Here is a 15,404-nt window from a genome sequence, read left to right as displayed (position 1 = left end):
AATACATATGAAGAAAAATATACCAACAAATCCAAACGAGTAGCCAAAATTTGAAGAAAACTGCTGTGAATGGAGCATGCTCCATGCCTTCAAAGTGTGGCAGGACAGAAGTGTTCAGGCTCCCTTCCCTGGGACTGGAGATTGGGGTGGTGTTTCTTGTTTCTATATTAACCATCCTCCTCCCTGCTCCCACTGAAAGGACCGTGAATGCAGAGTATCTTAGGAAATGCACCAGGGAGATCTCTAGTGATGACAGGTATTAGAAATGAAGCTGATTCCATCACCACATTTACCTCTATTCAACACGCCTCTCTCCTCCCCCTTGCTCTTTGAGGAAGGGAATCGCTCCTGCTGAGCCTGGCTTCCTGCAGGGCCCGCATGCAAATTGTTTCTTCAGCTGGCCACACATTCATAAGCTTCTTTCTGGTAATTCTTGCTTCATACCATGGAAAGCTTCCCAGCTTTCACAGATTTTAAAGGCATAACAGCAGATCCCAAGGAGCTAATCGCTCTCATTTCAACACAGAGAAGAATGCACTTTAAGATAGAATGCACTTTAAGATAGAATTTCAAGGGAAAGCAAAAGACAGAATTAGACTATCCATGGGCTTTTTATTACAGAAGTTCAACTGGAGCAGCTACAGCAGAACCATTACCCCTTATTAAGGGTCTCACCTTTCATAGGTGTGCCCAGAAGATGAAGCACAGTTTTCTCATAGCTCACCTCTCCACATGGGCTGCCTTTACCAGGTAAAGCGTTAATTGCTAGGGTTGAACTGTCCACCAGGGAAGCAGGACTAGGTCATATATATGTATATATATGCTCAATTTAAAATTAAATTTGAATAAAGATTAATATACTACCTAGAAAATCCCAAGACTGTTCTTATTAGTTCATTTAATATTATTTGGGCAGTTTGTAACATACGTATTTAATTTGCATCACTTTTCTGTTCCATGTTAATATTTAATAAAATGCACAGCACCGCTATCAATAGCACATACCAATAACTGCCGTTGTAAATACCAGCTTTGCAGATAGCATTGCATCGTTGGGAATATTTTTACAGGAGGAACTGGGAGATGACAATGAAAGACTTCGGTCTTTTGCTTTAAGCTGCTTAGATTTTAACACACCCACTATTGCTGGCATCTGTGTGATGGGACGTAAGATTGAACAAATCCCCAGAAAGGGCAGGAGTTTGAGTTTCTCCAGACTTGAATTCTGCTCAGTTTCATGAGCTGCAGTTCCCAAGTTCATGAAACACATCATAGGGTAAATCCAATTGAACGCAATGGCATTGTGTGCCAAACACCAACAGCAAGAATTCCTCTTCAGAGCACCACAGAGGTGGTGGTGGATACTACAGAGCTGTTCTGTGCTGCTGAGCGACCTTTCTTCATCCCAAGACAACCACCTCAGGCCACATGCTGCTTGACAGACCCCTTCAGAGCACTTTCTCAGCACACGACTGGGGAGCTCTGCCCAAACTACTGCTCTCATTTCCATGGAGCAGGTTTCTAACAACTCAGGCCTTTCCAAAACACGGGAGGAGTGCTAACAGTTGTAGATTCAATTAGGAATGGTTCTTTCTGAAAGAGAATTGTGCGGAAATTTCACTGGTGAGTGAAATCTCTGAAACAGACTGCTTGTGTGGTATGGCTGGTGTTTGAGAATAGGCCAAGTGGTAGTGCGGGATTCCTCTCATTTAGAGGCAGCAAACAAACCAGCACTGAAACGCCTTCTCCTCGCCTGGCCTGCTGCCAGGCTGCCCCTCTGGTGTAACTTAGGGCATCCTGGGGGCTGCTCTGAATTATGCTGCCTGTCAGTGTCTTTAAAAAGCTATTATGGCTGCTGGGAATCTCTGCAATGAAGGAAAACTCGAGCATGTCCTCCCTGCCAACACATCCAGTGCCAGGCACCAGCAGGAGGGTGTTTCTAGCACAACTTCATGCCAGAGGTTCTCTGTGCACTAAGCAGCCTGGCAGAGCATACGGAGAAACAAACAGATGGATCCAGACTAACGCGATCAAATAGATCTCACAGGGCATTTGGTATACTTTTAATGCAAGTATCTGCCTGTCAACTGTTTTGCACAATCCACTGTTTTTCAGTGTGATGAATGGTGCCAAAATCACCCAAGTACAAGCCAAATTCCAAGTTTTTCAATCACACAAAGTCCTGAGTTTACTCACAGGGTTAAAGGAGGTATTACTCTATGTGGGAGCCCAAAGACAAACCTGAGGCCTAACTTTGATCTCCACAGCTCCTGTGTACTTCCTTGAGAAGCTGACATGCATGTCTTGTAGTAGAATTCATGACTAAGCAGGGAATAAAGGTGTTCCCGTGAAAGTCCAGGTGTATTTTGCAATAGACTTCACATTACAAATATTAACTGCATGTTGGTCACAGTATTCCCTTATTTTTATCACCAGGCAGATACAAGCTTTGGTCTAATAGTTGTGCAAATAGAATAAGGTACAACTTCTAGGAACATGCTTCTATAAAAATACAGTAGCCAGAGTATTAACACTAACCACTTTGCACTTATGGAAGACACCGCATACTTAATTCACAAATCAATTAATGCTGATGCATTTCCAACAACCCACATGAGGACAGAAAGAGTTTTCATAGTTTTAAGAGGAACAAAAATAGCATTTCTGAAAGCAAACGGGATCTCAAACTGTGTATGAAAGCCATTAGATGAATCATTTTCTCCTCCCTTTCTCACCTCCTTTCTTGCCTTCTTTTATTCAGCAGGGTCAGATTTTCAGGGGTGCCAAGACCGTTTTAGCACATCTGTCATACTCACAGCTGCACTGAGCAAGAATCAAAGTAGTTGTTCAGAAATCCTCACTTCACTTTTTTCCTTACTGGAGGCATCATCAGCCCCCAGGCTTCTGCACATTGCTGTCATTCACAGCAGCTGCTGAGGAGATTTTCCCCTATGCTGAGAAACAGCTAGATCTTGAAGGCAGGTCTTGATCTTCCCAGCTTTACCTGAGCCTCCATTTGGGGGCTGCCCGTAGGTGGTGTCAGGGCACAGCAAGGGGTGACAGGGCAGAGCCTCCACAGACGGCCTAGCCCAGGGCACCAGGCACTACCATGGGGACAGGGACATCAAGCCATAGATGAGGGCACAGACAAGCCCTATCTAGGTAAAGAGGGGCATTACCCTTGTCTGAGCTTTAAATAGGTGTCCCGGGCCATTGGGCAGGGTGTGGTGAGGGCCCCAAGTGGGGCTTATCAGGCCCATCAGTGGTGGGTCCTGGCAGGGCCTCAGCTGCACATGGAGAACATTTCTCCATGCAAGTGGTGGATTCAGAGCAATAGTTCCACATAGTTGGTGTTATATGGGATCAGGTTTGGACTCTTAAATGAGAACTCCAATCAGAGGGGTCTGCAAGCAGGAGCTCCCAGCAGGGAGACAGCAGCTGCAGTTGGATTTTCCCTGCACACGCTCTCACGTGGTCACTGCTGCTTTCCTCCAGCTTCCCTGCCATGCTGACTCTGTCTTTGGCTGCCTGAGGTTGAATCTGTAATAACAGACTGCTTCCATTCTTGTCCATCTTTTTTTAATCTCTAATTTATCAGACACTATATATATATAATTTTTTTTAAGCATGGATCATGGTTGCATCATCAAATCTGCAGGAATGTCAAAGTAGCAAACATGGCTCCAGCTGGTGGTAGCAATGGCCATAAAGGTTCATCCTCATGTTTGTATAGCTCATACTGCAGCAAAATCCTGAACCATCTTGCCAACAAAAGTCAGAATAATTGTTCACAGTTTGACTGTAGGCACTTTTTAGGCAAGTCTTCTCAAACTCTAAAGATGTTATCTGGAAAATTAAAGAGCTGCAATTGAGCTCAGTTTCTGGACAAGTGTGGTAAATTCTGAGGAGGTTTATTAACACTATGTGAGACGATCTGAATCCTTCTCTGGAGGCTAGCATAGAAAGAATCAACTTTCTTCTTCTTTTTCCTGTAGAAATGATCACAACTGCCTCCCCTGCATGGAGGGGAAGAGGCAGCTGTAATGAATTATTTATCCGTAGCACACTGTAAGAGGGATGTACTGTGATTAATTGTAGAGCAGGGCAGGAAATGGTTTCCTTCTCCCAAAAGATTTTTGAGATTAGAAATGTGTCACTGTTTCACACAGGGATAAAACCAAAACCCCTTCTAGATCTTAGAAATAGAAGAGACAAAGCAAGACCCACCTTAAAAAAAAAAAAAAAAAAAAAAAAAAAAACACCTTCTCAGTCCTATGTGTACAAGTCTCTTGCAAAACAGAATTCCGACAGGTATGTATAACATCTGAGAAGAAAGTTTACTGTGAAATCACAGGAGTCCTAACCATCCCACTCTACCTGCATAGCCTTGGGGAGTGCTCTAGTGAGGAGGTTTCATGGCTGAGGGCTCTGCACAGACCAACACACCAGAGCAGGGACACAAACATCTCTGATCTCATGTGAGCACTCTCACTGCTGAGTCAGGACAGGACGCAGCTCACAGCTTCTCATGCAGGAGGCACTGTATGACTCACTGCAGCAGAAGAGTAGTGACTGGCTTGGCCCAATTACTCAGTCTTCAGAGAGCAATCTGTTGTCAGTATGGACCTTTCAGTTTTTACAGAAAAATGCTACAGAGCTGAGTCATATTTTATAAACCTGTTTGCCTCCAGATGTGAAATCTCCTTTTTAAAAAAGCTTACAGGGAAGTGAATTTTTATTTTTCTGAATCATTCCCCCTGTATGCCTCATAAATAAGAAGATTTTCTCTAGATATTTTTTTTTCAACACTTCCAGTTTAAACATGTAGCCTGGCCATACAGGATTGTCCTGGTGTATTTCTGAGGGAGGCCGAAAATTGATTCACTGCATGTGATGTAACATAAACTTCAAATGTTGAATCTATTCCACTTACAGTCACTGTCTTTTTCCATAAAGGGAATAAGAAAAGCTTTGCCTTACCTTCATTATAGCTGTAGAAGTTCTTAGTTGACATTGTTTCTCCCCAGGGTACAACAGTGGTAAAGAAAAAAATGATGATGACTGAAACAACTTGAATGTATATACATTAAAAACATATGGTCTTCTAATTGTGGGTATGAGCTGGTGAGGCTGGATACCTCCAGAGATCAGATAGATTCTTTTTCTGGCACCAGTAGAAGGATGTGAGAAAAGCACCAGGCATCTCCTTTGGTCCTTTTTGAGACAAGTAGAGAAATAAAATGTGTATGCTGTGTGAGCAAATATTGCTCACTTAGCAGTGCAGCAGTGATTTCAGAATGTTTTGCAAAGAATATGCACTTTGAAGCTTTTTTAACACTGGGACATGAAAATGGAATGTCTCATTCAGAAGTGTTTTGAGCCACATGTGCCAGATTCAGTTTCCATAAATGTGCAAAAAGCAGAGGCTTGCTAAACTCCAGTCCAGCTTACATGTCACACATGTAAGTGTGACATGCCCAATTCATTATCTCCTCTTAATTCCCCAAAGGCTGGCAAAAGTTACAAGGCTAATGTTGTTAGAATCTGAAGTCTTCTTAGTCAGAAGCTCAAAATTAAATTTGTTTAGTAAAATGAATACCTGGACTTGCCAATATATCTCAGCTCTGGTGCAGGAGACTTACACTGATGGGTCAGATGGTCAGTCAGCCTGCACTATCAGCATAGCTGCAGTCTGGAAACAGCATGAGAATGCATGAGTGATGATCTCTCTGCAGCATGGGGTGTCAATTATAACGCTGACCATGCAATCTTCCTCTAGGAGGCTCAACTACAAAGTTGTCATCATCATGGTGTTATGCACAGAAGAACAGAGTGACATTTCAGACATTTCTTCCTTCCTCCGACAGTGCTATCAAGATGCACAGTCACTAAGTCACCCCAGAGCTTCCACGCCTGTCTTAAGCTCCCTGAGCCCATCTCCAAGTGGAGCCTCATGATATTCAAAAATCAGAGCTATGCATGATGGAAGGTCAGAACACTTTCACAGTTTCTCCTATAAGGACCCCATTACTATCATTAGGGTGTCAGTATTCACTTTGGGCTTGTCCAGGCTGCAGAACAAATGCTATAGCCCAGTGCATCAATTTTCCCACAGTAAAACCTAGATAAAGAACAAATGGTCTTTAAAACTGGATAGACTTTTTATTTATTTTTTTTATATAACCATAAGATTTGGCTAGTTCAGTACTAGGTCCCCACCCAGTGTGGTGTATCACCATCTGCATTTGTCTGTGAGCTAACAAATGCCCTTTAGTCATTCTAAAGTAGAAATTTGCTTTCAGAGATAATGAAGAAAAAATCTTCCAGAGCTCTGATCACTGGCTTGATCATAGGGCCTCTTACCTGAAAGACAGTTCAGGTTATGTGGAGGGGGAGACCCTCTCTCTACACGGCTGGTACACTGCCTTAAAAACAGAGCACATTTTGATGCAGCCCCAAGAATACAGTCTCGGGTTATCATGGCTGTTGATGTAGGCAGTTTCACCTCTGGGTTCATTTATGCTTCTCTTTTCTCCACTTCTTATATGAAGGGATTTAGGAAATGAATTGCAGGCTGGTGGTGACTGCAGATGTGGGTGTCCCAGCCTGGATGTGACCACTGCTGACAAAATCCAGACATACTATCACCTTTTTATTAAATCCAACAGACTTTTTATTTAGGAAAAAACTTCAGAAGAACAGGGCAGAGCTGTGCTCTTCCAGTTTGCCTTTGAAAGCACAACCATCTGCCTCTGGGGTAGGTGAGATCACAGATGATGCAGCAGCACTGTGGATCATACTGACAACATACAGATAGGGTATTTTTGTTTTTGTTTTCACATTTATGATTAGCCCCAGAGTTGTGATGGTCCTTTTCTCATGTCGCTCTTGCTTTAACAATTCACACCTGTGATGTCTCAAATCATATTACTGAATCAATTTGATTTGGTACTATTTCTGAAAAGCAACCAGAAGCACCAGGTGGTCCATTTCTTGAGTGAGACGTGACATTAAGGGTGTTCAACAGTCCTGTACCTTTTTTTGTTTGAACTGGCTGCCTGGTCACATTAAAGTGAAAGTTGCAGTGCTGGTTACAATTATAAAGTTTTACAAAATCACGGACTTACTGCAGAACATTGACACCTTGTATGCACATGTTTTGGGGTCTAGTTTCTCCAGCATGAGGAAACAGGTGTGATAACCCATTGACATCACTTACCACACATTTACTCAGATGAATTATTAAAGAGATAGATAGATGGGGTTTATTGACAGGCTTTTAACACTGTTGGATAATTGTCTTTGGATTTGATGTGCTCAGGTGTTGAAGAAAATGTCTCCATATATAAATGGCATAATTTATAAATCCATAAATGTGCGGGCTTTAAAAATAGTTATTCCAATATCTATGCTTAACATATGGATTTGATACTAGCGAGTGCCAGGAATAAAAGCTGTGTCCATTATCTGAACAGTAACTGGGCAAAATCTGATCTTCAGTAGCCATTAAAAAATTTAGTGAGATTTTTATCTATTTTCAAGTACCACTCTAAACTTTATTGTCTTTAATCTAGTTTACTTGTTAAAGAAACATAAAAAGGGACATTAGGAATGCAGATTTAGTGTCTCACAACAGTCAAGATGAAGAGTAATGGCTGGGAAGCCTTAGCTCTCAGGTTCTACTCCTATACTAATGTCACAAAAATCATATTACTGGGACACAGACATCTTTCATAGGCTGTAGAGGCAAAATGAATGGCTCCTTTTGCTGAGCAGAAGCAGATCCACTGAATTCTCATCCAGCTGTAATTTTATGCACAGCCAGAGGAGCACCGATCAATCCATTGCAAAGGCCTTTGCTCTCCGCAGAGCTAGGCAGAGGTGCAAGCACCCCAGTGCGTTGTATCCCCGTTTTCTGATGGGTTGGGGATTTCACTGTAAGGCCAGAGACCAGACAACTTGAGTACAGTCGTCTTAGTATTTTCGTAAGGCACGGTATGCCATCCTGGCTAAAAATGCCCTGATCTCCAGAAAAAAAAAAAAAAAAAAAGAAATTTCTTTTATTGTTTGCAACATTATGCTCTCTGATGAAGGGTAATTAAAAGACTTGTTTTCCAGGTGGTGGGAAGTCTGATAGATTGATATATATTATATTAGTTCATGTATTTGTTTACTTACACATTTGTTTTTCAATCTGTTTATCACCAGGGGCTGTTGTCATTTCAGGAAACAAGAACACAAGAAAAAAAATGTTTATGAAAAGCTCTTTTGTGGGCCCGTGGCCCATTTTTTTCAGTAGAGAGGAAATCTTGTGGAAATTTTGTCCTGTTCACAAATAGTTCTGAGGGCTGTATCTCTATCCGAGATTTTAGCACTCTACACAGGTGTTAATATAAGTCACAGAAGATTCAAATTTTGCCCAGCTGAGGGTTACTTTGCTCATCTGGCTCAAGAACAGCAATTAATTTTTGATAAAAATAAAATACAATAGAACACTGGCTCTGGGAAGGATATTTTCCTATGTATTGCCCAGAATTAGTATGGGGCCCCTTTGTAGGGGTATGTTGGGGGGTGGTTTTGACTAACAGATGTCATTATGATTAGAAAACACAAATGTTACTGACTCACCTCTTTCTTTCAGGGGGATTTCCTGGCCAAAGGCTCCTAGCAAACATTAGTGCTCAGTGACATTAGGAAAAGCAATAAAAAAAGATGCTTATGTTTGAGCAACTCACATATAGAAGTAGGTAGCCATATATCAACAAGAGAAGGAGTTTCCCCTACACTTCAGTCACCTGTTAATGCTAACCTGGTAACTATCATGTCTTACTTGAGGTTACTCTCCATACCTCTGTCTCCTTGGTCATCGGGGATTTGCAACTGTTCTCAGGATTTACTGGAATTTAGGCTAACGGAGCAGTACAGGACATATCATAAGTATGATTTATTAGCTGTTAAAGACAAATAGCTGAAACTACAAGGAGGTCTTTCCATTTTGTAACTTTGCCTGCAAATATTTTTCTTAAAAGAGGTAATAGTCTATTTTACTCTGTTAATAATCTGTACTGTTTTATGTGTAAGCCACTGTTCCAGGTTTTACCAACAGAGGAAATGGCACACTTTTAAAAGAAGATTAAAATGTGGTGATTGGGTTGCATATTTTTTTGTTTTCTGGCTTACTGTTGTGTTCTTTGATGCTCAAAATAAACTTGTATATGCAGCTGATACCATAAACCAGAGTAGTTGGTCTGACCCTCAGCAAAGCGTTCCCTGTGCTGTGTTGGCACATGACCACATACTTTTTCTGTTCTTCTTGGGCAGTCAGATACCAAAGCCGGCCTGGCTTCTTGCCTGAGCTCAGCTTTCAAAGATGTGTGATGTTCTGTTATCACTTACCCGGCCAAAGGATATCAAATCTATGCACTCACATATACTGCCTATGAACAGTAACTTAACAACTTTTTTATTTTCTTTCTCCTTGGAAGCCTTCCATATATTTTTGTTCTTCCTTTTTATTCTGTTTCAAGCAAAATGGGAACACATAAACAAAATTATATTGTTCATATCCCCTTGGTAGCCTGTGGCTCTTTGAGCAATAGTCAGTAGGCAAAAATTAATATAAGACTGAAATAGAATGGTCTTTTTGTGGTTTCTAATGATGTTTGGAGGAAAATAAGGCCAGAAAATAATATTTTCATAGTTTGTGATAAATTATATGGTGCTGGGTATTTACTGAGGCAAGTCTGGAGGATTTTGTTCTGACTCTGGTGAGAATTACAGCCCATGCTCTTACCTCTATCTGCATAACCTAAAACCTGCTTCCAACTGTTAGGCATCAAACTGAACATGTGTGAGAGACAACTCTTGGGATATTAAATGAGTGAATCTTAGACCTTATCTATCATTTATTTGTCTCATGTGTGCACCCATGTATATCGGAGGCATTTTTATTTAATTATTCAGGAATTGGCACATGACTTGCATTATCTCCTTCCTCTGGGTATCTTGCTGACAGAACACTGCAAAGGAGTAATATCTTACACAGTAAAAACTGGTTGTGAGGAAGAGAGATGCCATTAAACTGTCCCTGTTGTGTGAGCAGAAATTACACTTAATACTAAGTACCAGTTTTTTAAACAGAATATGTTTGTGTTCATACCAGCAAATTTATTCAGACAACCATAAAAGAGTTGTAAGGTTTCATCTTAATTTGCAAGTAAATCTCTAGATATTCAGGCTGTGTCATTTTGACTGATACAGAACTGTGCACTGCTACGATGCTGGCACGTGTATTTCTTTAGTCGGGAAAATATATGGCCTGAAAACATTCTTTGTAAAAGACTTAGTGTGGTCTAACGGCCTGGTCAAGAACCACCGAAATCAATGAGAATCTTTCTTTCCAGTTTGGTAGTGCAGGAGCATGCCACCAGTGTGGAAAACTTTCCTCTGGCCTGAAGTTGACTAGCACAAATGTCAAAACCATTAAGAAAATAAAAGGCTGACAAACCAGCAGCCCCATGGGCATGTGACGAATTTGGAGGCAACTGAAAACACAGCTGTCTTCTGAAGTTTGCATGTGAACCATGCGCTCTGAGAAGACAGCTTATAAGCATATAAGCTTATTCTGGCTGCATATATAGGAGCATTTTTTGTTTAGAAACAGACTACTAGCAGTAGACTTGGTGTAAAATGTTCCTTAAAAGCAGCTGAAAATAGTTGGCTTGGAGTTGACTTGCTTTTAATGATCAGATTGAAAAAAAAAAAAAAAAAATTATTGACATGAATTTCCATGAATTTTACTACATCTTACTCTGTTTTGCTTCAAGTAGTATCTTATCAAAAAAAAAAAAAAAAAAAAAGCTGGCAGAAATATTAGTTCCTATTTTTTTTTAAATGAATGATCATCCTGCCGTATAAAAGGTCGTTTGGTGTCACTGCTGCAATAAGGAACTGCACCCCATTTCTTTCAGTTGCTGCGGGTTTCATACGAGCAGCTCTGCCTTGGGAATTTTTCCGTGGTAACCTGTGAAGTGCATCAACTACTTGGAAGGATCCGTGACCCTGTGTACAAAACCAAAAAGTCCCTGCATGCATGCACAGCCGCCAGCTTTATTGTACTTTCCAAGTACAGTGGGGACACAGTGTGTAAGCACAACACGAGGCCCCGCAGCTGTGGGAGGCTGGGGCTGGCTCCCAGCTGGGGACCCCGCGCTCTGGACCCCCAGGATCCCTCTCCCCACGACTTGTTCTTCACCCCGAAGTCCCACAGCCAGATGAAGTCCAAAGCAGAGGGAGAGTCGTCTAAAATTGTTTTGTCCCGTGGTCCCGTGGATCCAGAGGTCCCTCTGCGCCGCCACGATGCTTGCCCAGCCACCGTCCAGGTGCTGGAGAAGTGTTTGGGGTCGGCTGCTCTGTCCTCTTGGATACCTCTGCTTTACCTCTGGGAGAGGTGAAATCCGGGGAAGCGGGGATCCCTGGTGAATTTTGCGCTTCTGTGGAGCAACCAATGGCTGTCACTTTCTGAACCGCTACTCCGAGAGAAAGACACAGGAATCCCCGGGCTCCTTCTGCGCTTTAATCCGTTTTGCATACGGATTTAACGCGGTGCAGTTTTTCACCCGTACACAACAAGAGAGCCCGGGGGAGGCGGGCGGCCGGGACCCGGGACAGGGGAGCTGCAGGAGGCCCTGCGCCCTTCCGTCCCGTCCCGTCCCGTCCCTGTCCCCCCACCCCAGAGGTGCCCGGGGGGGAGCCGTGGGAGGGCACCGGCTGGGCCCCGCCACTGTGGCCCCGGGGACGAAGATAAGGGCGCTTGTCCTAAGGGGGCTCCGCGCCACGCTTGATACCGGCGCGCATCCTTTCCGTCGCCGTGAGGGGAAGCCCTCCGCGCTCTGCCCTGCCCCGTCGAGGCTCCCCCGGCTCCTGCAGGAGCGCTGCCAGAAGCCGTGCGCGCCCACCCGCCGTGCCGCCGCCCCGCGCAGCTCCCTTCCCACGAGATAAACGCAGGAGAGGGCGGCAGCTCGGGGCCCCCGGTGCCCCCCACCGCTCCCCGACGGCTGCTGGCTGGGCCCGGCCGGGGGCTCCAAGACGGAGCCGAACAGCGGCGCTTGGGGCCGGCAGCAACTTTCCCTGCCGATGCTCCGCGACACGGCCGCAGGTAAGCGGCAGCGAAAGCGGGGCCGGCCCTGACGGAGGAGCCGGCCGCAGCCCCGACGCCCAGGCGGGGCTCAGGGGGGGCTCCCCGGGGCTGCCCGGGGGGCTGCCAGCGCCTCCCGCTCCCGCTTCTTCTGCTTCATGCGGCGGTTCTGGAACCAGACCTTCACCTGGGCGTCGCGGAGGCGCAGCGAGCGGGCCACCTCGAGGCGGCGGGCCCGCGACAGGTAGCGGCTGAAGTGAAACTCCTTCTCCAGCTCCGTGAGCTGCCGGGTGCTGAAGCTGGTGCGCAGGGGGCAGGCGGGAGGCGCCGCGCCGCCTGCAACGCCGAAAAACACCGCGCTTCAGCGGGGCGGGGGCGGGGGAAGGGAGCGGGACGGGGGGGCGAGGGTCGGGGCAGGAGAGGGGCAGAGGGGAGCAGGGATGGGAGCGGCCCCCTCCCGCGCCCTGCGGCCCCACTCACTTCTCCCGGACGGGCTCCGCTTCACTCGCATCCACTCGAAGGTGCGGGGCGCCGCCGGGGCCGTCCCGGGGGTCGGGGAGCCGGGACGGGGCCGGGGGCGGCCGAACTCCGGAGGGGTCGGGCGGCGGGTCCCGGAGTCGTCGGGGCGCGGTGGGTCCCTGCAGCGCTCTCCCGGTGTCCCAGCTCCGCGGGGCCGCTCGTAGCCGGGGCACGGGACCGCCGCGCACCCCGCGCAGGCAGGCGGCGGGGGGGGGGCCGCGATGTCCGGCGGGGGGAAGGATCCGGGTCCCCGTCGCGGGCAGGGGGGCACCGGGACCCCGCGGCACAGCCCGATGGAGAGGTACCCCAGGTCCATGCCTGCGCGGGCAGCGCCGCTCCGACACCTGCCCCGCGCCCCGCCGGGGCAATATTGCCCTGATATAGGGCCGGAGCGGGCGGCACGTCCCGCCCCGCGGCCAATGGGAGCCCGCCGGGGGCAGCCCGCACCGGGGGTCCCGGGCACCGCCGGCTCCCTTGCCCGCTGCCGGCCGCCCGCTCCCGTCACGGGACTCGGACGGGCAGCGCGGCCCGGCCTGACCCTGCGGGCCGAGGGGCAGCGACAGGGGGTGATGGGGGAGGGGACACAGCGCCGGGAACCGGCGGGCAGCGCCCCCGGCCCCAGCTCTGCCGGGACCCCCCGGGGCCGGCCGGGTCGGCGGAGCCGCCGCTCACTGCAGAGCCGGGATTTGGAGGGGAGACGGCGCCCTGCCGCCGCCCAGGCTCCTGTCCCTGCCCCTGCCCCTGTCCCAGGACGGGGCTGTGCCAGGACATCAGCCCAGCGGGCACCCCCGCGCTGTCCGCACCCGGGGGGTGCTGCACCTCCCGGCACTTAATGGTCTCGCTCCATCAGATAAGTGCTCTGCAGGCTCTCAGCAGTGAATCCCCCAGCTCACCACGCTAATGGGCTTTCATTTTTCCCTTGGCGATTCGGCATTCTTCACTGAGTGTTCGCAGCTGGCACAGGAAGCAAAGGAGCACAGCAGGCACAGGAGTGCAGCAAGTTGCACTGCCCTGCCAAACCCTCCAACACTTTCTCTTACTCTTCTCCCTGGATGGCAGGGAACAGGAAGAAACACAGAGAATGCGAACCCTGAACTCCAAAAGTCATCGTCTTTCCTTGTATGACTGCAAGGGAGGCTTGACAGCCCAGTCTGAGCTACCTAAAACCTCGATGTGGATCCTGGTGGGTTTCATTCAGCTCATTAAAATTAACAGTCATGTGTCAGTGCAGTAAAGGCAAGAGGCAGAGCACACTCAGGCTTGGATGACACACTTGGGTAGGGAAGGAACACGAAGAAGGGCTGCACTATTCAGCTTTGAGTTAAACACTGAGTTAATTTCACCTCCTAGCTTTTAGGGTGCGGCTGTGGGCTCACTTGGGAAATGCAAGGATTGCACCATGCCACCAAAATATTTTATTCCCAAACAAAGACCTGAAACTAAAATGTTTTTATCCATCATCCAGTGCCTTCTATTCAACAGTTCAAAGAGTCTGATGAGCTCTTAGCCAAAGCACTGCTCACTGTGGCCTGGAAGAGGCACACAAATTTTGCAAGGGCCAGAGATGGTGCCAGCCACCCAAAGGTAACCAGGATGGCCCAGAGAAATCAAAATCCCACTGGGTCCTTTGTGGATATCAGAGTACTGGACTGGTGGCAAGGAAGGGAGAGCGTGGGGAGATACGGTCAGGGCATTTCATTGACAGCCTCAGCTCTTGTCCCTGGGGATTTGGTCCTCCCAGGACCTCTGCAGGGAAGAAGAGCGTGGCTGCCCAGCAGCTGTGCCACCCATGGGGCATGGCAGTGGGGCTGCTGGGACTGTGCTGCAGGGTCTGTCCCTGGGGTCAACAGGCACCAGCTGGCAAGGACATGAGATCACTTCCCTGCATGTGGGTTGTGAACAGAAGTGGAGCCTTCTAACAGCCTTCTAACAGCCCTGCTTTCTCCCCAGCTCACCCAGCACATCTTTAAGGACACAGGCTAGCTGTACAGATTGCTACCTTAGCTTACTCCAGGCTCAGTCCACAAACAGCCATCACTGTAAGCCCAGAGCCCTGCTGTTAGGTGCTCTATAGACACAGCCTTGCTCATGGTTAGGGGCTGTACTACCCTGATACACTATTAATGGGATTATCACCTACGCTGCCATTTGTACAGGACACAGGTATAAGATACAACAGTTTAAATAAAATACACCTGGTCAGGAAAACTATGGTTGGGTTTAAAACTATGAAGGGTTTAAATTCTGGTGATGCAAGCTTGCTCAGCACACCCATGGCAAGAAGAGGGGTTTGAAATATGTCATTTTCTGATAGAACAGAAGCCTGCAAACACCAGACTTTCTCTTTAGCAAAGAAAGGATGTCCACTAGGAAAGCATTTACCCTCTTCCGTCCCCCCTGCTGTAAAAACTCCCGCCCGCAGTGAGGCAGACAGCATGGGCTCTGGAGGAGGGCTGTTGCCTTGCTCAGCTCCTCTGTTTGTAGAACACAACTGCTTTAATTACACCTAAAGCTGTGTTTTAAATGCTAAAACAAGAGCATACGATCTTTCCATTCACCCAGCTGGATCCTGTTACTGAGTTTCTCATTCGTTACCTGTTTGTTTTTGCAGGAGTGTTCAAGGATGTGGAAAGCAGAAACCATTCTCTACGCACAGGCCAAGTGTCTCCTGTTGCTGCTCTGTCTTTTGAGGAGGGGGTTGCAATTCTCTAAGTTCCTGGATTTCACTGTGTTCAGAGTTAAATAACTA

At 47.1% G+C, this 15,404-nt stretch overlaps 1 protein-coding gene across 2 annotated transcripts; it reads right to left on the bottom strand.

Moving 5' to 3' along the window:
• Positions 1-9,575: 9,575 nt before the first annotated feature.
• Positions 9,576-13,117, bottom strand: LOC113844207 (homeobox protein Hox-D1-like). Of its 2 annotated transcripts, XM_072040981.1 has the most exons (3): positions 12,617-13,116; positions 12,318-12,472; positions 9,576-11,492 (listed from the first exon to the last, which is right to left on the bottom strand). In XM_072040981.1, exons 1-3 carry the CDS (start codon positions 12,969-12,971, stop codon positions 11,040-11,042), a joined length of 963 nt encoding a protein of 320 aa, XP_071897082.1. In that variant the 5' UTR covers positions 12,972-13,116; the 3' UTR covers positions 9,576-11,039. The 2 variants fall into 2 exon arrangements, with proteins under 2 accessions (XP_071897082.1, XP_027317976.3); XM_027462175.3 differs by having other exon boundaries at positions 11,119-12,472; positions 12,617-13,117.
• Positions 13,118-15,404: the final 2,287 nt, after the last annotated feature.

Source organism: Anas platyrhynchos, chromosome 7 (assembly GCF_047663525.1).
Source record: "Anas platyrhynchos isolate ZD024472 breed Pekin duck chromosome 7, IASCAAS_PekinDuck_T2T, whole genome shotgun sequence".
NCBI lineage: Eukaryota > Metazoa > Chordata > Aves > Anseriformes > Anatidae > Anas > Anas platyrhynchos.
Note: the sequence above shows the minus strand (reverse complement) of the source record. Positions and strands in the feature narration are given on the sequence as shown.

Bases quoted from the DNA above. Each gene is read 5' to 3' on its own strand.
- LOC113844207 (XM_072040981.1), bottom strand. From the start codon at position 12,971: ATGGACCTGGGGTACCTCTCCATCGGGCTGTGCCGCGGGGTCCCGGTG. The intron at 12,473-12,616 runs GTGAGTGGGGCC...TCGGCGTTGCAG, and splicing joins GCGGAGCCCGTCCGGGAGAA to GCGGCGCGGCGCCTCCCGCC. The intron at 11,493-12,317 runs GTCTGGTTCCAG...GTTGCTCCACAG, and splicing joins TCCGCGACGCCCAGGTGAAG to AAGCGCAAAATTCACCAGGG.